The sequence below is a fragment of the Clarias gariepinus genome, chromosome 25 (genome assembly GCF_024256425.1).
Source record: "Clarias gariepinus isolate MV-2021 ecotype Netherlands chromosome 25, CGAR_prim_01v2, whole genome shotgun sequence".
Lineage (NCBI taxonomy): Eukaryota > Metazoa > Chordata > Actinopteri > Siluriformes > Clariidae > Clarias > Clarias gariepinus.
The window spans coordinates 9521398-9546410 of NC_071124.1; the positions used below are offsets into that span (position 1 = coordinate 9521398).

At 36.4% G+C, this 25013-nt stretch overlaps 1 protein-coding gene across 2 annotated transcripts in view; it reads left to right on the plus strand.

Moving 5' to 3' along the window:
• dscamb (Down syndrome cell adhesion molecule b) overlaps positions 1-25013 on the plus strand; it is a 143714-nt gene that overhangs the window by 7522 nt on the left and 111179 nt on the right. For both annotated transcript variants that reach the window (XM_053486678.1, XM_053486677.1), the window contains exons 2-3: positions 17912-18229; positions 18951-19097. In XM_053486678.1, the coding sequence (XP_053342653.1) occupies positions 17912-18229; positions 18951-19097 (465 nt within the window). The remainder of the gene's footprint in view (positions 1-17911; positions 18230-18950; positions 19098-25013) is intronic.

Consider the following 25013-nt stretch of genomic DNA (forward strand, 5'->3'; position numbering starts at 1 on the left):
AAGAAAAAGAAACCCTAGTGAATATAGATGATAGAGTTGTCCCTAATGATTTTAGGTTCATAATCATCTGATTGCCTCTAATGTGAGGACAATTGAAAATATGGCCATAGCTGCCAAAATCCAAAATCATCCTTCACCTCCTTGCATTATATTCTACAAATATCCTTCAATAAACATTACCATCTGATGAGGATCGCAGCGAAACGTTACATTTTAAGTGTGTTTTCGCAGTTAAACGTCTCATTAGAGCGCCAGTTGCCCGAGGTTTATCGTGTGTTCCTTCCTCCTCTCTATCATCCTTTCCCCAGAAGTGATTATGCTAATTGCTGTTTGATCAGATGATTAAATTATAATTCGATTAATCCGGGCTACTAAATGCTTTGAATACATTTGTGTCTCCGTGGTTGGCTGGTCCCCCTCTCGTCCAAACTAGAATTCACAGGCGCGTTGGACTGAAGGAGAGCGAGCGGAGGAGACGAAGAGGGGATTAGAGGACAGCTAGGTTGAGGGGAAGACCGTATAAAAAAGGGGCAGCCATTATGTCTCCTGCTGAAGACCCTACAGCTGCAATGCTGTAAAATGGGCACACAGGAGGCACTCGAAAGCTGTAGACTTACTGGTGTTGACGTGTGTGATATATATATATATATATATATATATATATATATATATATAGAGAGAGAGAGAGAGAGATAGAGAGAGAGAGAGAAAGAGAGAGTTTGATATGTGTGTCTGTGTGTATATATATATATATTTTAATATTTTTTATATAAAAAAAGAGCTATGAGAATGATCAGCTGGATGTGTGGAGTGTTATTGAATTAAAGAAAGTAAGTAGTTAAAATGTAGTTAAGACCACGTTTACATCAGCAGCCTAAATAAATCAATTCCAATAGTTTTAGCCTAATATAACACGGATCTTATATGTCGGTGTTAATGCACAAATCTGATATTGTGGATCATTTTCATATGTGGTCCTAGAGCAGCGGGTAATAACCTATATGTGGTCATGCGACTTAAATGAGAAAGGGTACTTCGGAATTCCTGTGACTTTTTACCTCTGTGAATCCCTAGGGCGCTCACTGACGTCAGTTCTAGCAGTTCTAGCAATAGCTGCTAAAATAGCTGCAGCGAGGCATCTGGCTTTTTTCCTTCTTTTAGGCCTCACATCCGTCATTTTCGTCATTTGAAATAAACGAGTGGTCGCACAAATATGATGTGTTTTGACCCAGATGGCGTGAGCAAAGACATTGATGTGTGCATGTGTTTCATTTCAGAGGACATACACGTCCACATTAGAGTCAGAAAAAAGTCACGTGTTAATAAGAATGTGAACTACCACGACATGCAAATTCGATCTGACCAAAAAAAACAAAAATAAACAGTATGACTTGTAATGTAAATGTAGCGTAAGTGAAAAGGTTGGCCTCATTCCAATTAGTGAAATAGTCAGAAGAAAGCGGTTAAGATGATTTCATTACAGAGAAGATAGTAATTGGTTAAGAAATTGGTTATGTTATGACAGTGAATGACAGATGACAGATGAGATGAGAAATATGGGTTTAATGTTTGGCAAAACAAAACGAAATGTGCTACATTACCATATTTTTATTCATTTCCATGAATCTATTTTAATTTGCTAATAATAACTCAAATAGCCAATTAGTTCACATTGCAGCATTTTAAAAGTTATGAGAGCTTGAATTGTCTAGCTTTACTCAGATGTACAGTCTGTTCGTTTAAAGTCCTTTGTTCTATGCAAACCTTAGCTAGCTATGTTAGCTAGATTAGACTAAACTTCAGCTTTAACTGAAAACTCACCTTTTTAGTTAAAGGGAAATTATCAGTGTATAAAAAGTCACTTCAGGTTACAGTCTGGACATTGGGACAACAGTTTGGGACATCAGTTTAATCAGGACGGTTTATCTTAGCCGCATTTATTTTCAAGTAAAAACTTGCTTGCTATTAAGCGCGTGCAGGGAATCTGTTTGATAAAAGTTGTTCTGTTTTGAGTTGCTCTTGTTAGGGGTCACAACAGATCAGTCAAACAGTCTTTCTGTCGCACATTACTCGTTGGTCTTCCACGTGCCAGGCAGAATTACTTTCCCTGTACTAATGTGGCACTTTTTTGAGAAAAATAACGACTTAACTCCCATGACGTCACATAAACAGCTAGTTGTCAGCTTTAAGAGTATGGAGACTTTGGTTTGAGGATGACCAGGTCGTGACTGGGTTTAAACCTTTTCTTTGAACTTAACCTTAATTATTTTAATAATAGTGAAGGGTATTTAAAGAGTCCTAGCTATTTTTCTTTTCTTTTTTTTTTTTTTCTGGGGGTGTCCATCCTCAGATTGACTAACAATCTAATCTCTCTCTTAAGGAAAGCAGACATTTCTTTAGAATTTACACTTCATGTAAGCTTAAAAATGGGTCTATTCCAATCTCACAGGAAAGAAACATTTAATATATCCCACATTAATAAACATTATCTGGAATCGGGATTTAATATGTATTAAGTTGTGTTTTTTAATTAATTCTGTGTTGTGCTGAGATACTGCAAGAAAGATTTTTTTTCTTTCTTTTTTTAATTCTTTTTTTTTTTTTTTTTTACATTTTTAAAAAATTATTATTCTTACCTGTTTAAATTTATTATTAGTTATGAATTTAGAAAACATTTCATAAACCTTATTATTGTTATTATTTGCTGTAAGAAATGATTGTGTAATTCTATTTAGGTCTTACATTTTATAGTAGGATAATTTTACTTTCAGTGTGCTAGTGTTAGTGACAGTTCTTTTCAATTCTGTTATTGGTGTTTAATTTATTGATGCCCTGAATAAATGAATAAATAAATAAATAAATTTAACTAGTTTTCTAAACAGATAAAGAAATGTCTCCTAACCATGTAATTTCAGTCAGGTTCTCAGAAAAACGCGAACACTTTGTGGATTACAGAAATGTCTTATCTGTAAGTGTATTTTGTTTATTAATGCCAAGAAGACTTAGATATTTAAATTTCAAAATCAGCTATATCTGTGCATTTTATTTCAATATGTTAGGAAAGATAAGATGTTCTTTGCACAAGCCATCAATGACCTTAGATACTATGAGTTATCTTTAAAGAGCTTACATAAGATTTCTGGATAAGTACATCTAGAACAACCTGAGCCTACAGCACTGCATGGGAACATATTACATCCACGTGTAATATCTACAGTACATACTGTAGAAGCTCAATGTGGCTAAGGGTTTTTATCTCTACCAAGTTTTACCAAACCATGCACCGTAACCCTATAGTCACGTTCCATGCAACATAACCTTATAAGGGCTTTTTGTGTATGATTTAATAGGTTATGGGGTTACAGGCTTTACACCTTTTTTACTTTTGGTGCTGGAGTTTTTTTTTTTTTTTTGAGATGTTATATAATTTAGTTTATGTTCCAGACTGAATTCATATTGATGATGGGGATAATATCAGCTTTATGCTATCTGCTATGACGGAAGAATCTTTTTTGTATGGCATAAAAATCTGTTGATATATTACAAAACAGATTTTGATTGTTTACATTATTAAAGGGTGGCTTTGTTGTGTGTGCATGTATTTTTGGCCACAACCTACAAATTTGCCCAAGTAATTACTGACATCCTTCCTGGAGAATGTCCTCCTTAAGCTCATTACCTCAATACAATACATTTTCTTCAAGATGAACTTCGATATAGATATAACAGGCATGCACATATACACACCCTGGTTATTACATCAGTATGTTGGGACATTAGCATGTTTAACTTTAACGAGACTACCTTTAACATTTATTTATGATCATTATAACTGCAAATCTCCTGAAATTGGGTTCGAAGATGGAATCTGTTCTGAATTTGCAGTTAAAAAAACAGGTGGACTGGGCACTCGCCTTAGCAAGTCAAACCAGACGGATGTGCCCGAAAGACATGGAAATCAGCACCTGCACCTCAACAAAGGCGACACTGAGGAGCTAATAAGCCTTCCTTTCTCTCTTTCACTGAAACCGCAGTAGTCTGGCTTGGCGGTGAGAGAAACGCATCCCTATCCGGAGCCGAATTGGTGCACACTAATGGCCCTTGTTGATCCACGCTGGCACCAATGAAGACCGGATACTTACTTGTGAAGATGCTCACATTAACCAAAGAGAGCCAGTTCGTCCGGACTCGGGGCTCATAGACTTCTTCTGTCTTCTTTGAGCCACTTGATAAAAGCCTTTTTGTGACTTGACAGAGACGGTTTTTGACCTCACACTGAAGGTGTTTCAGCATCCTAATCTCATTTCTATTCACAATTCACTGATAGGCCTTTCTTTGGAGGACACCAGGATTTGACTGGTTTGATTAAAAACAGTCCGATAAGACTTCACACAGGCTAAATCCATAAGAATGTGCTTATCATGGGTTAAAATCAGGAGCAACAACATGATTTTGAAATAATACTGGTTATGATACTGATTAGATCATATTTTCAAAGTAAACTGTAAAATGTTTTGCGTTCTAATTAGAAGTCCTGTAGGCAACACTCATTCTTTATCTTTGAGGTTTGTGGTAGCCTAAGTAGTTGTTTTCTTCTACCATTTGCGTTTTGGCATCTCACTAACAGACTCGTTTGTGCAGCTCAAACTCCAGCTCCAGTCAACGCACTGCAGTTTCTACGTGCTCTTAACGAGCCGCTCACGTTCATCCGTTTAGAATGTGACAACGGGAATCAGAGCTCCCCCATCCACACACCCCCCACAGTTAACATCAGAGCGCCGATCTGTCTACACAGATCACAGACGAACAGACGGCAGGCTCTTTTTTTTGTCTGTCATGTCCTGCTTAATATTCATGAAAGCAAATTGGGAAACAGTCATTTGACAAGTGCCTGCGCGAGCTCAGGCCCGTGGGGGAGCTGCACGCAGGAAGAGTGTGCACGCGTTGGATGAAACGTTGTCCTGTTCACTCCAGACCTGTTCCTTGTCCCTTATCCCTGCTAGCTCCCACTAGTCCTTGCTCAGTCGACCTAAAGATCCCTTAGGCTGTGTGCTGAGCATCGTCTTAATCACCCCAGGCCCAGGATCTGCCTGATGTGGTAGAACATCTACGCCATAGTGGCATCGCTGTTTATCAGCCTTTATGTAGAGCAGAGAGGCAGAAACCAGGCCCAAAAACATGAAGTAACAGGAAATGTCCAGTACATGATTCCTATGTAGTTATTTGGATGCCATGAGGATGATGCAATTAAAGATATAATTCATCATTTGTGTTGATTTGTGTCCCATTGCTCCACTAACCCTGTCAATTTTTTTTCATTTTAAAACTGTCACGCAAATTCCCGCCTCATGCTTGAAGATCCTCCTGATACCCACTCATCGTCTATACCCACTCATCGTCGCTGAGGGCCTGGAGCCCAGACTTAAGGCAGAGTACATCCTGGACAGGGTGCCAGTCCATCGCAGGGTACACACACATACATGTTCATTCACATACAGCAGGCAGTTTGGGAACGCCAGTTAGTCTAATCTGTGGGAAGGAAACCCACCAAACATGGGCATAACATGCAAACTCCATGCACACAGACCTAGTCCGGGAATCAAACCCAGGCCCGGGAGGTGCAAGGCGACAGTGCTAACCACTAAGATAAAATGTTCTCCGTTCTTCTTCTTCTTCGTCTTCTTCTTCTTTTATTATTATTATTATTATATCGCACATAAAATTCATATATTTTCTTTTTTATTTTTATAAATTAATTACATGAAGCCAGATAATAACAAAATAATGATAAAGCTAGAAAGGTATATGATATGAATAAAGCGCACAGATAGATGCAAACACAAAGACTGTTGACAGGAACAGGAACTAGACTGTGAACTGTAATCACGACTTTAAGCAAGCATAAAAACATGCTAAACACAACAGAAGCAAGGCAAAGACACAGGCTGTGTTCCATTCCACAGTGTACAGCACTTTAAAGGGTTCTCTCATGCTCCCTGTGTAGAGAATGTCGATTAAAGGAACGTCCTTCAACAAAATCCCTCTATTCGGAACACCCTTTGTCGCCACCAGCACATACGTCACTTTCTCTGTACGTTACCCTGGTAACATAAGCACCTCAGATATCTGTTGCTGCTATTGTGGAAATTACACACTACTGAAATTAAATACTGAATATTTATTGAAACAAAACTGATACGATTAGCAACATATACTATTTAAATGTGTATAACGTATGCACCAATTATTTGATTAAATTAAAAGATGTGTGGAGAAATAATTATTTTATACAGATAACTAGTCTATGTAATAATAAGTACTCATTAATTACATTCATTTTTTTTTTATATTATCTTGGTTACAAATTCTTATTGTGCCATATTAATATTGTGTTATCCTGAAAATAAATAAATAAAATTATTTTTAAACTGAATTTTTATCTCCCACTTCAATGAGGAGCAATGACTGATGGGAAAATTTAACAAGTCTACTTCTGGCAAAGTGAACTGACCAGTTTCGCTCCCAGTGGTTTGAAATTGTACTTAATATGGCTGATTTTCCGTGCAGTCTAAATCGCATGGAACTAAGTTCAGGCTACTTAGAATGCAGCTAAAGTGAAAAACCAGGTGTACGTACAGGGCCTTCCTAGAGCCAAGATCCAACTCCCAACGCACAACAAATAAAGTCCCATGAGGGTCCTGGACAGTCATTAGAAACCAGGGCATCTGACCCCATGAAGCAAACGGGGGGATTGATGTCGGTTGTGAATAGGGATGTAATAGTGCGAGTATCTATTACCTACCTTTCGGTACAGGGCTTTAGTTCGTGTTGTGCATGTTATGATCTTAGGCACTTACAGTATAGTCAGTCGACCGAAATGTAAATAATATAAAATGTAAATAAAATAAGGTTTCATTTTTAAAATTTGCGTTTAGTTGAAATGAAAATAGTAAATGAAATAATTTAAAACACAAAGTACTTGTTTTCATTCTTCACGAATATTGCTCATGTCTTTTGTTCGGGAACATTTTGGTTTTCCGATGAACTACAGTAGCAACGGGCAAAGACAAGTGGATGAAACAAAAGGAGTAAAGTTGACCAATATATTAGCCAATCAGGAGTACTTGACAAGGAAAGTGTGCATTCATGTCTTTTTATTGTGCCCTTTTTTTCCACTTTACTCTACTGAATGTACCAAACCATGACGTTTGAGGACGATTACACTTCCAAGATAGTTGGAACTATCTTCCATCAAAGTTCCCTGTGCAAAGCAGTGGAGCGATGCCCGCCAGAAGAGTGGTGAAGTGGCACGAGGTCCTGAGTCAGGCAAAAAGGCAAGGCTATCAACAGGCGAGTGAGGTAGATAAACGTTCTCAGCAGGTCAGTGTTAGAGACAGAGGCTGGCTAGACACATGATGCCTCCTTCTTGTCTTCTGGCTTTGCTGGGGATTCTGCTTTGTTGGCCTCTTGTTTAGGCAGTGCTGGTATGTTATTGATTGTAGTGTTCTGATTGGCACACTTGCTTTACGAGGGCTAAATTCTTGTCCGTTGGTCTGGACAGGGCTAGAGAGCCACTTTCAGTGGTTGGCCATGTCCCTTCGGCCGATATACCAGTGGGAGGTGTAGTCCAGCGCCTTCCTGGCGCTTCCATGAGAAATAGAACAATTTTTAAATGCAATTAAACCATTAACCTGGTTACAGGAACATGAGCACCCAAGGATCACCCATACCCGTGCGAACCAAAGGTCAGATTGTTCTGTCTAATACTACAACAATAATAAAGCATAACTTACTGAAAAAAAGTCTGTGCTGGCCACAATAAAAAGGCACCCAGTGCACCACAGCCTGCAACCTCAGTGAACGGGGTCCTGCAAACAAAGAACCCGAGGCTACTCCAAACTTCCCAGATATGTGCTGGTCACAATAAAAAGGCACCAGAACACCCAATGCACCACAGCCTGCCACCTCAGTGTATGGGGTTCCGCAACCAAAGAGGCCAAGGCTACTCCGAACGTCCCAGATCTCAATCCAACAAATGGAGTGACCCGGACAAACAAGTCCAATCAACGGAGGCTTAACCCCACAACACAGACCACCTAAATAGACCACCCCAAGAGGGCTTGTGTCGTCATGCTCTGAGGTGGCACAAGGGAGGTGATGTATGTGGGCCAGGGGTAGCTCAGTGGTTAAGGCATTGGACTACGGTTCGGAAGATCCCAGGTTCAAACCTCACAACCACCAAGTTGCCACTGTTGGGCCCTTGAGCAAGGCCCTTAACCCTCAATTGCTCACATGTATAATGAGATAAAAATGTAAGTCGCTCTGGATAAGAGCGTCTGCCAAATGCCTAAATGTATGTATATAAATGTGTTATGTCTGAATTTTACTTGTTTAATTGTCTAAATTTTCAGTTCTATTCCCATTCTTAAATCTTCCATTAGATAAAATGAACCAAGCACATAAAGCTTTATAGAAAACCATTTAAGTATTGTTTCTAATTTGCCGTCCCCCCAAAAACTTAAATAGTCTGGTGTAGAACTGTTTCGTACATGCATGAGTGCAGCTTGTTTAACTGATTCAAAATAAGCCATTTCAACATTATAGTGCCCTCATTCCACCAAAACAGCTTGTTTAGTTGCGTGTGCATATGGTGCATACCATATGGTTAACAGTGATAATGTGCAATCTAAGACCGATTAGCTTTAATGCTCAACAGCAGTGACAGGATTCTGTAATAAACGATAAGTACTTGCTCAGTCACACACACTGCGTTTTTATGTTCTTTCCTTTTTTTTTTTGCAAGCAGTCCTATTTCATGCAAGGATGGTTATAGTGTAATTAAATGATGCTGTTTTTAAAATAGTTACACATTTTGGTTAAGTAACAAGATTGCAGATTGAGTACAAGGATTTTTCGATGTCCTTTCTCCCTTGCTGTTGAAATATAAAGAAACCTTTGACTATAAAATGGTGAAACTGATCTCAGCAGCCCAGAAATATGACAGATCAGTGAATCGTAATGTAACTCAGAGCCAAGATTAAGGCTCGCTGTTTAATGTCGGCTTAACTTCATGGCATATGCTTTTCTGTGCTAATGTATATGCTAGTTTGTGTAGGTGCACTTAATACAGTCTATTTGTTTTCATCTCATCGTTGTCCATATAGTTTGTTGGGTTTTGTCACAAAAGCAAGGGTAAAAAGCATCAGCAATGCCATTTTGTCCACTGTGATTAAGGATGCTAGATATATATTGTAGTAAAAAGCCAAAAATTGCATTGAACAACAAGTAGGGTCAAACAATTTGTAAAGATGGTCTTTGCTAAAATGTATGAGGGGAGTTTAAGTGAAACCAGGATTTTTTTTTGTGAATGAATGCGTCAAACTATTTGACATTTACACAAGACAGCACAGTATGGTGATGAGACTCTTAGTCGCAGTAAAACATTTGAATCGTGAAAGCGTTTTTTTCAGAATGCTGTATATCTGTGAATGACAATCCTGAGCCAATGGATAACTTGTCGATGGATAACTTGTCGCCCACTTGCAGAAGAGATGCATCTTTTTGTGGAAACTGAACACACTGTCATTCATGAGCACTACATGCACATTACAGGAATGTGGCTGGGAGTTATTGCCAGATCTCCCATATAATCCTAACCTTGGTCAAAGCTATTTGCACATGTTTGGGCCACGAAAGGAGTTCCTGGGAGGCCAGCATTTCAGATGTAAGCCATTTAACCCTAGATGGGATGCCAGTCCAGAACAGGGCACTTATGCATATACACATTCATATATTCATTTTTTTGAGAACGCCACCCTGATGGACATGATGGATGTCCACATAATTTAAAACCTGAAAATCTAAGCCAAGGAGTTACAAAGCCTTCCGTAACTGCAGCAAAATGTCATTGTCCATCTGTAAAACATTCCATCCGGGATATGAAATTATTATCTTCTCTTAAGCACCTTCCAATAACACCGTGCAGCTATGGCAAAATAGTAAGCTAAAAGCATTCCTGCAGAGTCCACTGTGAAGACAAAGGTAAGCTTCCTTTGTTGTGGTGCAGCATCAGGAGCAAAAATAGGCAGAAGATGAGGAACTTTCATCAGACATGGATCAAATGTAAGACCTGTTAGTAGAAATGCAACAGTGAATTAAAAGTGCATAGTTCACCGAGGCCAAACAGAATTCAGAAACAGACTCTAATGTGTTTCAGTAATCAGTTCCAGCAGTTCATTTCTGGACTTGATGGCCACATCAGCAGACAATGCTGGTAACTTGGCAATGAAGAAGAAAATTTAAAGTGGAAATCAGCAGAAGTGCACATGTTCAAGGCTACAATTATGGCTAAAGTTTGAAACCTTTATCAAAGTTGGCTAGACAAAAGCTTAATCTGTTTTGTGGTAGATCAGCCCATGTGAGTGCATACAGTAAGATGTCTGTTTTTTTTTTGTTAAATTTTTTTTCTTAAGAACATTTGGAATCTGCAACTTGATTAATAGACGGGCGTACAGTACTTCCTTTAATGACAGATGCAGAAACCCTGTACTCGAATCATTATTAAAGCATTAAACATTCGCCTCCTTCTGTCTGAGATAAGAGTAAAATATGTGACACATTTATGTCTTAGCTCATTATTTAAAGACCACAACAGCAGATGGAGTGGGCAACACAAGGTGGCTCTTTCCTAGAACAGGTCATGATCAAATATCTAAAGCAAGATATTTCCAAAAAAAGCCAGCAGATCCTAGTGACAGTCCTGAAATCACATGGTGAAGTGGCTGGATGGCTTTCTCCTTCGCAAATACAGCATTGGAGCTTTTTGACACCAGACCAATAGTACAAGACCCAAGCCCAAGAAAAACTGACTGAAGAAATAGTACATGATTCATTTTTCTATACCAAAAATGGAGCCAGGCCAACTAGCTTCTACCTTAAGGCTGAATCCCAAATCCCTCTCTAACCCCTTATCATGGGCCCTTATTGGTGTTTGAAACAAGTTCCTAGCCAAGTTCATTATCTATTAATTGGGAAACTTGAAATGTACATGTTAGGTAATACTGTATTGCCTTGTTTGTATATCAATTCTCATTTGCAACAAGAATATCCTTACAAAATGAATGTCCTTATTACCTTCTTTACCCATCATGCACTTGTTGCTCGTTTGAATAATCACAATGTGACTATACATGAAAAAAAATCAGCAGGACAGAAGATCTCATTTGCTAGGTTACTCTCTTGTCTGTGTGGCAAAGCATCAGGTAATGCAGTAGGTAATCAGATAATCACCAGGTAATCCTTTTGTGTGTTTTTTTTGGCTACTTTGAGCATAATTATCAAGAAAAGTAGGTAGTAGCCTAAAGTCAGTTAAGTATGCTTTTGCATCCAATGTTGTGATTGATACTGTAATATGGTAGCCATGTGATTGCAAACGATCTATAGTCTATACAGTACGTGTGACTCGACTACACTACTAGTACTAGCGATGAGAAAACAGGAAAACTCCAGGTCCAAGTTACATGGAAATCACCTTGGCCTTTTTTTCATTTGCAGAGCCATCAGAAGATTAAGGTTATGTTTTGGTGTAGATGGGAAGATGACCAATTACTCTGTTGGGGTTTATCATAGTAACCTCAAGAGCACATTAATGAAAGCAGCCTAAAACACCTGGTTAGATCTTATGTGCAACTGCTTGCTTGGTTTAAAATCCAGGCTGTTTGACAAGCCTTAGGTTTGCACATTTAATTGCATTTTCTTTTCATTTCTTTTCTTTTCGTTGGTCCTTATACAATTGTCTTCTACTATTTTTGTAAATATTCGATGACCTCATTATTTTTACCAAAGCCAATATCAACTCTGCATAACCTCTAAAAAACAACGCAGTATTTTAAACCAGTTTATAACTTGCTGTATACATATTTTTCACATACTTAACTGTTGCTTGCCTTGCTTTTAGAATTCTGGACTTAAACAATGGCTGAATATTCACTTTGAGGTTGGCTAGGACTGGCAGGCTCTCAGGCTCCTGGCATAAACAAACCCTGCTCTCTTTTATCATCAGTACAGTGAAAAGCACTTTGATTCCTGCAGTCAGAATTTTACATCAGTGGTGAAGAACAGCCTTTCCAAGGGTCGATACGCTTTCAGAATGAGCACTGGTCCTCCACCTCATCATATCACACCAATCTTGTTAAAGTATTTCAACAGCCCAGCTAAATTGTTGAGTATTGTGACCATAAATTCTTTCGCCATGTATTATATAAAACATGTGATCCCTTTTAAATATGTATCAATTTCAAAACAATGTCCGCCAGAGTAAAGTGGTTACATTTATAATGTAAAGAACGGGCTTGTTCTACCTCCTGATGTTGTTAATTATGTTTCCTTCAGTACTATGCTTGTGGGGAGTTGAAGAAATTAATATAAAAAATGTCAAATATAGAGCTCCAATCCATTACATGCTTGTTAATAAAACTTTATTACTGGTATATCTAGACTATCAAAAATAACAAAGTTTGCACTAGGGCTATGTGACTTTGCAGTCGACTTAATCTATTTTTTTTTTTTTGGTCAATTTAAATAAATATTTAAATATACCACATTATTTGCACACTTCAACAAATATTTTATTTTCTTCTTCTCAATTTACTACGCTACCTACTGGACTGAAGTATGGTGCAGAAGTTTGTCAGGAAAAAAATATGATCACTTTTCATGAGACGTGACCTTTAAACAATTGGCAACAGAAAAAAAACACAACATTTCAGTGTTTCTTAGAATCAGGATCTGACACTTTTATTAGTGTAAATAACATATAACAGCTTTGGACGGCTTTGTGCTATTGATTTGAATCGAAAAATGCAACGTCCAAAAATCTAACTGAACTGGATCAACAGTCTACCTGTGATTCACAACCATCGTTGACTGATGCAGTACTTATGTAGCAATAATGCAGTTTTTTTCTGGCTTCATGTTTGATTAACAGTGCTTGCACTGTAGATCTATGGCTACAAGCAGAACGCTGACGTGATTACTACATCTGCTACTCATAAGGAGATTCTCTTTTTGTTGGCTTGACATCAGCTGCTACTGTACTTAAGATTGCCTTACCAAAGCTAAAGTGTAGGAGCAAGGCAAGACCAAGATCTTTGTGCTTTCCCATCTCTGTGTGGTCTTGAACCAGACTGGTCTTGCACCTGAGGCAATGGGACTTAACACCAAGCATGAAAAAGCTTCTTCCCTAGAGTGTTCAGGTTATTGGGATAAAGGCAGATGCTCTGGACTCTCTTGATTAACTTTCGTAATGAGATCTCTATTAGTTGTGATGCAAACCAACTGTCTGATACAGACAAATACAAAATGGGAGATTTCAAACATAACCATGGTCAGTAGGACTGCCAAAACAGAGAGTGAAAAAGAAAAGCCAGGGGACGAGCATCACATAGAGACATCCTATGTAACCTCAAGGTCATGAGCACAAGGTGATAGATCCTTTGTTGGTTCTCTGTAAGGAAATCAACACAAAAAGTCTTACTGGGTAACATAAAAAAGTCATTTTCATAATAAAATGTCCACAACATTTTCTTTATTTGACAGACATTTCCAGTATGTTTTTCCTGGAAGCCATAAAAATATTGTGAGGGTTTTCTTTTTGCTGTATGTCACAGTAATGTAATTCTTTTATAATTTTCCCAGTTTTTCCAATAAATCAGTTAGACTTGTAATCTCAGTGGTTTACCATCACATTCATCTCCTGTAATAAGGCCACTTTTATTTACCCATCCCTCCAAAATTAAAGCGTTGTTCACAGATACCCTTACTATTCTAAAGACAATTGTTTTATTGCTAGGTTGAACTAAAAATAGGTTTGAAATCTTATTTAATAATGGATGCACCTGATGCATTATTGAACAGTGTCACTTTAATGTCTTTATGGTTCGGCACGTGAATAACGATGCCAATTTCGAATATCTCCTCAGGGTGCAGCAGCAAGGTGATGAGTTAAGACATGGCTGGTCTTTGAAGAAAGATCATAAGGATCATCGGGCTGTTTTCGTTGGACGTTTGTTGATTTACAGTAGTTCGGTTGTGAGGTGTGCCCCCTGTTAAGTGAATATTTTGGGTTTTGGTCTCGAAAACATGTCATGTCAGATGTCAGCATAAGTGAAGGTGAAGTTTGTGTGACACTTTAGTAACTTAACCTCGTTATGTACTTTGCCTTGTGAAATGGTTTGTTTAATTCTTTGTATAAAATGCATTCTTTCACGAAGAAGTATGCAAAGTCATGGGCACTCACAACACATAAGCACTTCACAACACATGAATCTTGAGGGAGATGAGCTATAATAGCAGAAGGCCACATCGGGTTACACATCAGCCAAGATCTGTGATTAAAGTGTTAACTGTAATTATCTGTGTAATAAACAATTAATCAAGGACAGGTTGAACAGTGTTGAAGATAATTTACTGTGTAGTATTGACGCTATTTGGTGCAAGCTTAAGCTGTTTTTAAGTTTATCGTTGATAAAATACCATTTTTTAATGATGTTTAATTTAATTTTAATATTAGCAAGTGCACTTTGCGTGTATATTTAATATTTATTATTCACAGATTGGGAAATGCTGTTGTGCATAATGGCATGGCTTCTGTTATGGGAACCTCAGTTGCCCTTGATAAAAAGCTCTGCTTTTGACACCAACTACATCATTGGGCGAATAAGTCTGTAAAGGTTTCGAAACTCCTCTGAATTCTAAATGTTCTGAACTCTATTAGAACATGAGATGAGAAAGCATTATAAACATGTTTGTAAAAGTGAGTGTATTCCCAGTGCCATCAGTCATAAGTTGTTTTGGATATGTATTTCTGTCATGCCTACTGTATATTCATCCATGTTCATGCATTTTAGTGTATATTACTTTATGAGTGCATGCGGCTGAGGGGGAAAAAAAACGGATGGAAACGGCCGCAATTTGAAACCTTGTTAGAAATTTATGAAGTGCTAAAATGCTCTGTCCCCAGGGAGAGCGCTGCCAGATGTCACTGGCGAGACATTTACTGCCAAGCTGAGAGGAAAGCTCTGATGGTGGCACTGTAGTATGTCCACCGAGTGCCTTTTGAACAACAGACAAGCTAAACAATTAGCAGCTGGGGAAATCGTTTAACTCTTCTGCTGGTAGTTTCGCACATTAGAGCAAGACAGGCATCATGCTCAGTGGTTTTGAAACACTGAGGGTTCCTTGGACCAAGGAGGTTGAACCATGACTTTTTACCACAATTGAAATTCCATTTTCATTTTTAGGGTTATTTCTAGAACATCTGAAACTTTAAATGTTGCTACTAGTTTCATCGCAGGTGTCTCATGAATGTTTACTTTAATGCAAATACAGACAAAACATCAAAGACAGATGTTTGCACTGTGTGTGTAGCTATGCTAACTATTAGTTGAGCTAACACATTAGCTTGTTTCTATCTAGCCGTGACAGCACTGTACATGGACAGGAACCGCCGCTGTTGATCAAAGGAAGCTAGGATACAAAATACACACATGCTTTTTCAGAAAACATCCTAGCAAGCCACTGAGACTACATTGGATGAAACTGGTTAATAATGACTGTTAATAAGCTTTGATTTATAATATGTATCTAGAAAATGAAACATGCATGCTATGTAATGTAGTGCATGCTCATCATCTAAATGTCATATTCTACAGTTGCTCTTAGTTCTGAAGGTGTATGTTTTTTTTATTGTTACTGTATTTATCCATATAGGCTTATATTCTTTTCATACAGTATGCCCTGACTAAGATCTAAATCAAATGTACATCCATGCTGTAAGACTATAATTATAATTCTAACCATGCACTACATAGCATTTCTGTTACATTTTGTATTCTTTCTAGATACAAATCATAATCCAAAGCTTAATCAGCAGAGATATTTGCATGGTACGTTAACTAGAACAGTTCAAGAAAGCATGAAATTGGTACATACATACTGTACATACTCCATGTTACATGAACAAAAACATAATGGGCATGAGCATGCATGAAATAAAAATTGCTTTTTATTTGTATAAATGAATTTTCTATGGATTTCCATGGATCACAAACTCTGTATCTATTCACTGTAACCAAAATATTCATATACAGAGATGACCAAAAAGGAAACAGTACAGAAATGTTTGCATAAGTAACAGCAAGAAATAGAAAATAACAGTTTCAGCTAGCTAGCTACTTACACTCCATCCATAAATTGATTTTGTTTTTTTGATTAAGTAGTCACAACCATTATCAAATCAGGACACTAAGAGACTTTTTAATTATTAGACATTTTGTGAATGTAACTAATATAGCAAGTATATAGCATATAATTAGGTGTTATAGCATCTGACTGAAGATAAAGTTAATAAGTGTTGGGGATTTAATCTGCATTTTGTATTATATATACATTTGTAATATACAGTATACTGTACAGATATTTAAAATATAATTTTTTTAGCAGCCAGTTAATGTAACAAATAGATTTTAGCTTCTATTCTATATGTTTAAAACTTGCTTAAAATAACAAGGAGCTGCTGCTGTGAATGTTAATTATCTTCACTAACCCTCGTTGGTGCTCATTGGTTCTTGCTGCATTGAACAATAAAAGAGACAAAAAATAAAAGCTACTTGGCTGAACCGCAAAAATATTTATGAGTTTTAAATCAGGGAGAATTCTCTAACATTACGGAAACCCACATGTTTCAGGTATATCAGCCCAAGATCAGGGTGTGGTGCGTCTGATAAGCCACCAATCAGAAACAAGGTTAGAATTATAGACGATGTAGAACCAGTAGACGATGTAATGCAATAAAGTATAAGAAACAATAAAAATGCAATAAAAATATGAACACTATATTATTGTCAGTACTTACAGTAAAGAAAAAATGGTATCACAGATTTAAATTTTAAAAAGTAAAACTCATATTCTAGATTATTACTTGGGGCCTTTTTTTGTTTGTTTTTATTTTAACTATTACAACTTACAGCTCATGAAAATATCTCCAAAAAGAATATTACATTTTGAGTTTGAGTTCATGCAGAATAGGTACAGTCTATCTCTCGGGTTAGTTTAGTACATGTAACCACGATAAGTGGAAATCAGAGCTGGCCAAATATTTAGAAAAAGAAATATGACACTGAACACTGAAAAATCCTACTGTACCTTATACTAGTGTTTTTAACTGTACATGCAGATAAACTTTTTCACACTTTTTAATGTGATATGCACAAAATAAATTGAAAGTGGTGTCCCAGAGTCCATATGAACAAATGATCAAATATTTAACACTGCAGATCCAGTCTGTCACATCGATCTATCAATGTGCAGTTTCTCATAGAATTCACTTACCACTAAGATAAAAAAAAAAGAAATATGTTAAAAATATTATGTTTTTACTATTTACAGTCATGACATTACTGAATGAATAATAATTGCAAGCAGAAGGACCTCATATAGCATCATATAGCATTTTGTAAAACAAAAGTGTTTAGAATGACAGATCACTGGACTGTAAGTTTTTTTTTCAAGGAGAAAAAGGAGGAGATTTTTTAAAGACTTTTTTTTACAATCTTCAGATACCAAAATTATTTTATTCATGATTTTTTAGACATAAAGGTATTATCAAGATTGTAGCCTAATGTCATTGTGCAGCACCACAGATCATTCAGTTTTGAAGATTGTTTGGGAAAAGGCTAACATGTATATAATATGAATTAATATAATATGAATCCAGATATTCATATGAATTAGATATGAATTCTACTGAACTTGACTCAGGTCAAGTTCAAAAACTTAACCTGAGTAGCCCTCTATTGTCATAATATGACTAATGCATGTACATTAATGCACTCTCCTCTTTTTCTGTTTTCAGTTTTTGGTGAAGATCTACATTCCAGCTTATATTTTGTCAATGCATCTCTGCAAGAGGTAGTGTTCTCCAGCACTACAGGGGCACTTGTGCCGTGTCCGGCAGCGGCCGTGCCCCCCGCTACGCTGCGCTGGTACCTGGCCACTGGGGAGGAGATCTATGATGTGCCAGGCATCCGACACGTGCACCCGAATGGCACGCTGCAAATCTACGGCTTCCTCCCCTCCAGCTTTAGTAACCTAATCAATGACAACACCTACTATTGCACAGCGGAGAATCCGTCAGGGAAGATCAGGAGCCAAGACTTGCACATCAAGGCTGGTGAGTTTTTTTAATATAAAAAAAAATAAAAAATTATGAACTTGTTATAAATAATTAACTTGAATGTTTTCCTAATTGGTCAGAATAAGCAATTTGGGCAGTTGTTTATATCCTATAGATATTCATACAGTCCTAATAATGTACACTATCAATTCATTATGATTAATTAATCACAGCATGCATTTCACTAATACAATTTATTTTAATTAAAACAAAATGAAAAAATATGAAATAGTATACTGTTATATTTCATTTGCAATAAGAAATATTATATATATATATATATATGTTTATTATATCAGTATAATTATGTACAAACCATTCAATATTAAATCAAACATAACATAAAGATAAAAAATAGTAAATAAACAAACATAATAACAGAAGAATATGTGCATGCCTTTAAAGTAAGCAACATATTAAAAGACAGACCGGTTTTCTAATGTAATGCAGGCTCCTGGGTTTTGCAAGAAAATAGAAAGGAGCAAGTGTGACCTTCAGCTGTTTAACTTACAAAAATGCAGAAATCTCTATCCAACACCACTGACTGTTTTCTAAAATAACTTATGGAATTTGTTTGTGTGCGCAGTACTGTAGGTAAGACAGCTGTTAGTTTTTACTGAGTGTGCTTAATGAGATTAAACGATTAATCTAATAGTTACAGTAAATAAAAAAAATTCTGTTTAATGTTAGCAATTGTTTGTTGCTTCTTTTTTTGTAGTATTTTGGGAACCGTACACGGTCCGTGTGGCGGACCAAAGAGTCATGAGAGGCAACACAGCGGTCTTCAAGTGCATTATCCCAGCCTCAGTAGAGGAGTACGTCACTGTTGTATCATGGGAGAAAGACACTGTCTCACTTGTCTCAGGTAAGAATCCAGACGCAAGTAAAATGAGTTAGATATTACTATTTTTGTACCATTTTTGTACAATTCCATGAAGAGAGATGTCATTTCAGAAAAGATACAATTACAAATAAAGTACTGTTGAAAGATCCTCATTAAATAGTTTATGAAAAATCATATTTATTCACCCAAAGAACTTGAGTATACTCTTACTGTTTTGAGGGTTATTGCATTTTTACCTCTCACTATATTACACTTAAAATCGAATTTGATGTTTAAGAACTCAGCGACAGAACATAGGCATGGTTAAATAAATTTAAAATTAAAATGATAATGAAGGTCACTGGGCCATTTTTACAGTTTAAAACATATCTTTCTATAATGTGAATTCTAGTAAACCATTAGATTGTGTGAAAGTTCTGCTGGTGTTTGTTGATGGAGATCAGTATGCGGACGTCAATCTGTGCATTTGGGTGTTCATATATGTTGTGTATTGTCAAAGTTATCGTTATATTTAATATGCATGAGTTTTACTCAATATATGTATATCGATATATGGAATTATTATTATTTATTTTTTTGGGGGAATTGAAACAACCGGAAGCAATCATATGTGTATTTCTCTGCCTAGGTGACCCATTTCTTTTTCTTTTTTCTCTTTCATTTTGGCTCAATATAACCAGTTTATATGGTTGGTTAAAATGAAATAAAATGAATTTCATCATATTACCTACTGTAGGTTGTGCTGAAAAAGGGATACTCCATATTGCAGATACTTTGTTTTAGTGTTTAATGTGACTTTATTGGTTTTATTTTATACTAATATTTCTCCTTAGTTTAACGTTTTTACATTATATGCTACAGGGAGTGAAGGATCTGTTACTCATATGATACATTTTATACAGTTCAATACAACTGCTACAGTCCTTCATATACTAAGTATCTCACTGTATGTCATGCAACTAATGTAGGACTATTGAGACAATACAACTATGTTGATGGTTATTTAAATAATTATTGAGGAAAAGTTAACGTAACATTCCTGATTTGTTAAATATAACACTGAAAGGTAATGTATACAATTAGGAAGGTGCAAATAATGATGGTATTACTGAATCGTGTTTCCACAGAGAAAGACTGACACTTAAGGGGAATATTTGATATCTGATATAAATAATAAATAAATATATACATTAAATTACATTACATAACTTAGTACACATGCCCATGTCTAAGTCCCCACAAATGGACCGCGGAACAAATCGCGGAAGTAGCTCACGTGGATTGTACATAAAATATACACGGCAGTGAACCAGATATTAATATTTATAATTATATACAATATTTCCAGGATCGAAATAGCCGATCCCGCTGCGCGATTTAAAGTTTAATGACTTGAAGTTTAAAAACTCGCAAGAGTTTAATGAGGACCCAAAAACACCAAACCTGTTTGTTTGGTTTTTTATGCTTTACATTTTATATTTGTGACAAAAGTTTAGACTCACTGTATCAGACTTACGATCGAATCTGACTTACAAACGTGCTCCCGGAACGGAACTCATTCGTAAGGCAGGGACTTACCGTAATTCTTTTGATTTTTAGGTAAAGTTAGTTAAAGTCAATCGTAAGTTACTCAGCTGATCTCAGGGAAAGCTTTAGTATTTTAGCATTACCGCAGATACTTAACTGTAAAACACAGCGGAGAGCATTGCTTTACATCCTAATGCATACTGTATATAATGAAAGGCTGAGGATTTTAAATGTTTTTATTAACCCTGTTCATTAGTTAGAGCCAAGCAAGAGAAGAATCCTAAATAACTCTGGTCTGATGCTTTGTTTTTTTTTGTTTTTTTTTTAATTACTATCTATTCTCTTATAAGTTCATGACTGAGAGTCATGAAAATGTCAAAACTTGGTGCACCTGCTAAGGAAGAATCTTTTAAATTAAAGCACATGCTTTTTAATAAGTGTTACAGCACAGTGTTTAGTAGTAAACATTCAGCAAGGGAAAAAAAATGACTAATACTGATTTCATGACTAAATAAAATGGTAGTTTTATTAAATGAAAGAAATCCACAGTTAATAAAGCAGTAATTATGAGCACTTTCTGCATTGTCTTGTATTGCAATTGCATTATGCTGCATTGAACAGGATGCTACACTAAATTAATGGCTCTCGAGTTCCCTGAATGTGGTACAGTAGGTGCTAAGAACCAGAAGATTATCTGAGACCACATGTATCTAAGTTACTGGAGCTGGAATTAAACCAGTGCCACTGGCAGCATACATAGAGGGAACAGACTGTTAAGCTGTGCAAATTTGCAGTGAAAAAGCATGCTCTGTTTGGGGTCATTTTACTGATTTCCTGAAGTAATAGGTAGTTATTAGATTCGTTAGCGTACATTTGGGCAGCTGTTGGGTTTCCACATGACGTCGTAGTGCATTTAGGTGCATAGTGAGACAATGATACTCGGGATTTTTCTCTGGGATTTTTCAAGATTGAGTGGTCAGTGAGATAAAGGCAAATATTAAATTATGTTCTGTTATTTTGTATTTTATATCCAATGCTGGGATTCTTTATGCTTCAAAGCTTAGATTAGAAACCAGGAGCTTGCAAAACTGTATGTGTCAAGTTTATTTCCTCAAACCAAATAATGCGAAAGAAAAGCATTTGCCTTGTCGCCATCAGGTTGCCGGTGAGAGCAGAGCCATCTGTGCCCAGGAGTTAAAAGGAGTAAAGTTATTTCCTGTTGTCTGGGTGTTAAGAAAGGCACATGGTATGTCTCCGGTCACTCACTAGCTATTTGTGGGTGTCTGTGAGCTCATGTAAGTACAGTAGAAGTGATGGCTGAATTGCTATGCATCTTATGTCCCTTGTTGCCATGTTTCGAGTGCTGGTTAGTGGGTATGAATTGGCAAAGTGAAAATAATAGAAAAATCCATTTATGGTCAATGTCTTTATAAATGAACACATTTCTTTTGCCTTTATTTCAGGTCCATACTATTGTGTAAAAGACCATTACAGTGAACCAGATAGATAGATAGATGGCTGGATGGCTGGATGGCTGGATGGATGGTTGGTTGAATAGATAGATAGATAGATAGATAGATAGATAGATAGATAGATAGATAGATAGATAGATAGATAGATACAAGTATAGCTACTTGCGACTGAGATATTGGGGTTTTCATGTATTGTATGTTAACGCCTACAGTAATGTCTCAGAATGTTCTAATTGTAAGCCATGACTGATTCCAAGAATAGCAGAATGAAGTTACGGTTTGAATTCCTAAAAGCTCATTATTATATACTGCACAGTATCATGTAGGAGTCTTGAGTCGCCCATTTTCACCTAAATGTTTTTCACAGAGCCAGACCAGGCTTCCTGAAGGACTTTTTTTTGGCTCTCATGTTCAGTCCACTCCCTTTACTGATCAGTTTCTGAGGAATAATTACATTTTGTTAAAACACACAGTGACCTATAAATCATTCAAGCATAAAAAACATCTAATGTGAGGCATAAACCAGTAAAAAGCAGGTTGCTGCTGATGACGTTTAACTTTTGTATCATTTTTAAACTGTATCTTTAGATCCGGTCGTAGTAAACCATTTGTTTCAATTTCTTAAATTAAATTTAAAGAAGTGAGGGGTCGCTAAAGACTTTTGCACTTACTGTATATAAATAGCAGAAAACAATTTGGTGATGATGACGTTTACATCCTGTTGTATTTATATACTCTAACAATATTTTAATAAACCTTGATAACAACCAAAGAAAGTAAAGTATTTAATTAATATTATACTTCTAAAAACAACTTTCTTGTTCCTGCAAAATTGCTGGATTTCCATGACACTAAGATTGATGCCATGATGATACATACAGTTCTTGGTTCTAGTCTTCACATGACCGTTAAGCCACTAGTCAAATAAACCAGTTTAATTCATCATATGTAATTCTGCTTAAAGAACAGGCAATATTTCTCCCACAGATGCATAGACAGGATAAAATATTCATCTCTGCCGTTACTCTGGCATAAATCAGCATTTAGAATGGACGACACGAATTATCCAGCCGTACAATCCCTCTGACGCTGGTGATTTTCCAGCAAATCATGGAGAAGATGAAATGCATAATTACATGGACGGGCTTGTCTTAATTAATGAAATGTGATTGAAAATATAATTACAATATGAATTACCTCTCAAAATAAGGACTGCTTAGTAGTCATTTGAAGCGGACATGCTGCTTTAAATGTGAATGAACGGAATCTAATGATGCCACTAACTTACCATTAACCTGTCATGCATTTAAAAACTGAGCGCGATGGGCGCTTTCGAATTCACGACCACGCGCCCGTCTCCCGCCCCTCTCGGGCTTTTGATAAACAATTGACCATGCTAATGAAGAGATGAAAGGGCCTGCAGGTGAAAGGGGTGTGTGCGCTTTCTGTTTGGAGTTTCCTGAGTGTTGTGCGCAGTCTAATGCATCTCACAGGAGCTGCTTTATTTTGTGCAGAAAGTGGCATAGGAGCTGAATATGGAAAAGCAACATGATGGATCTCTCTCTCTCTTTCTCTCTCTCTCTCTCACTTTTATTTGCTGCCCTTTGTGGCTTTTGTTCTCCGACTCATCCATTTGATCTGGTTTATTGTGCGGGATTGAATGATGCAACACGAGTATTGATGTTTTTGTTTCGTATTGTTTTTAAATGCTGGATCAGATGAAAACGAGGTGTTCTGGACAACATCCCAAACATTTCTCTTTAAGGTTTATTCGGCGAATAATTACCATTACATAGCCTTTTCTTCTCTTTTTCAGTGCAATATATTTATCCTAGGTTAGTTGGTACGATAAATGAACAAAATAAAAAGGATCGTGCTTTAAAATGAAGTGTTGACTAGTTAATAAAGCTTGTGTGTTTTTTAACTAGTTTGCCTAAGGTTTCGGATCAGATTGTGTCAAGGATGTGATTATAGGTTATAGGACTTAGAACGACATAAAGCAAGGAAACTCTTGCACATTATCATGAATAAAACCAACAGTGAATATGTACAATCTTGAAATAAAATCTTGAAATAAAATATGCTATATTCAGTTATTAAATTAAAGTGCAACATAAGCCATAATGAAATTGATGACTAAAAGAATAGACAGCTTGTATATGTAAAATAAAGTGTGAGCGATATTTAGAGAAAACATCTTAAATTTAGTCAAATGTATCAAATGTTTTTAATATCAGAAATACTAAATAAATAGTAAACCAAATTTAAAATATATTTAGCCAAAGTATACTACTTTTTAATCATACTTTACATATTTCTTGTTCTATTGACACATGAGTCATTCAATAATCTAGTGTAGAGTACACATATACATAAATAAAAAAAAGTAAATTAAACAAATAGTGGATCAAGTTAGTAAATTCCTCCAGTGTAACATATCTGCTTGATGAAAGGCTTAAAAATTAACACTTTATTATTTTTTTTGTGTTAAAAGCGGTTTCACTAATTGGTATATCTACTATGTTATGAACAGAACAAAAATGATTTACCCCAAAGCCAAGTGACCTGCATCAGGATCAGCATAGCAACACGCCCTGTGTCTCCTCTTTATATCTACTGTATATAAAACAACTGGATGTCTTAAAGGGGGAGATTATAACAGCTGTTGATAACGGTAATGATGTAGGAATGGTGACTGATTATTACAACCCATAATTTCAGTGGCACGACTCGCCTGGCTGACCACTTTCATATTGATCATATTTTAACAAATAGCTTAATTAAAAGCATAAAGAATCTGTGGACATTAACAGTTTACATAATATAGTTGACGGTCAGTTAATACTCAGTGACAACAGCTATTATAGATCAAATGTATGTTATATGTTAAATATAATAAATGTTTATATATATACTTTTTTTTGAGAGAACATTTACC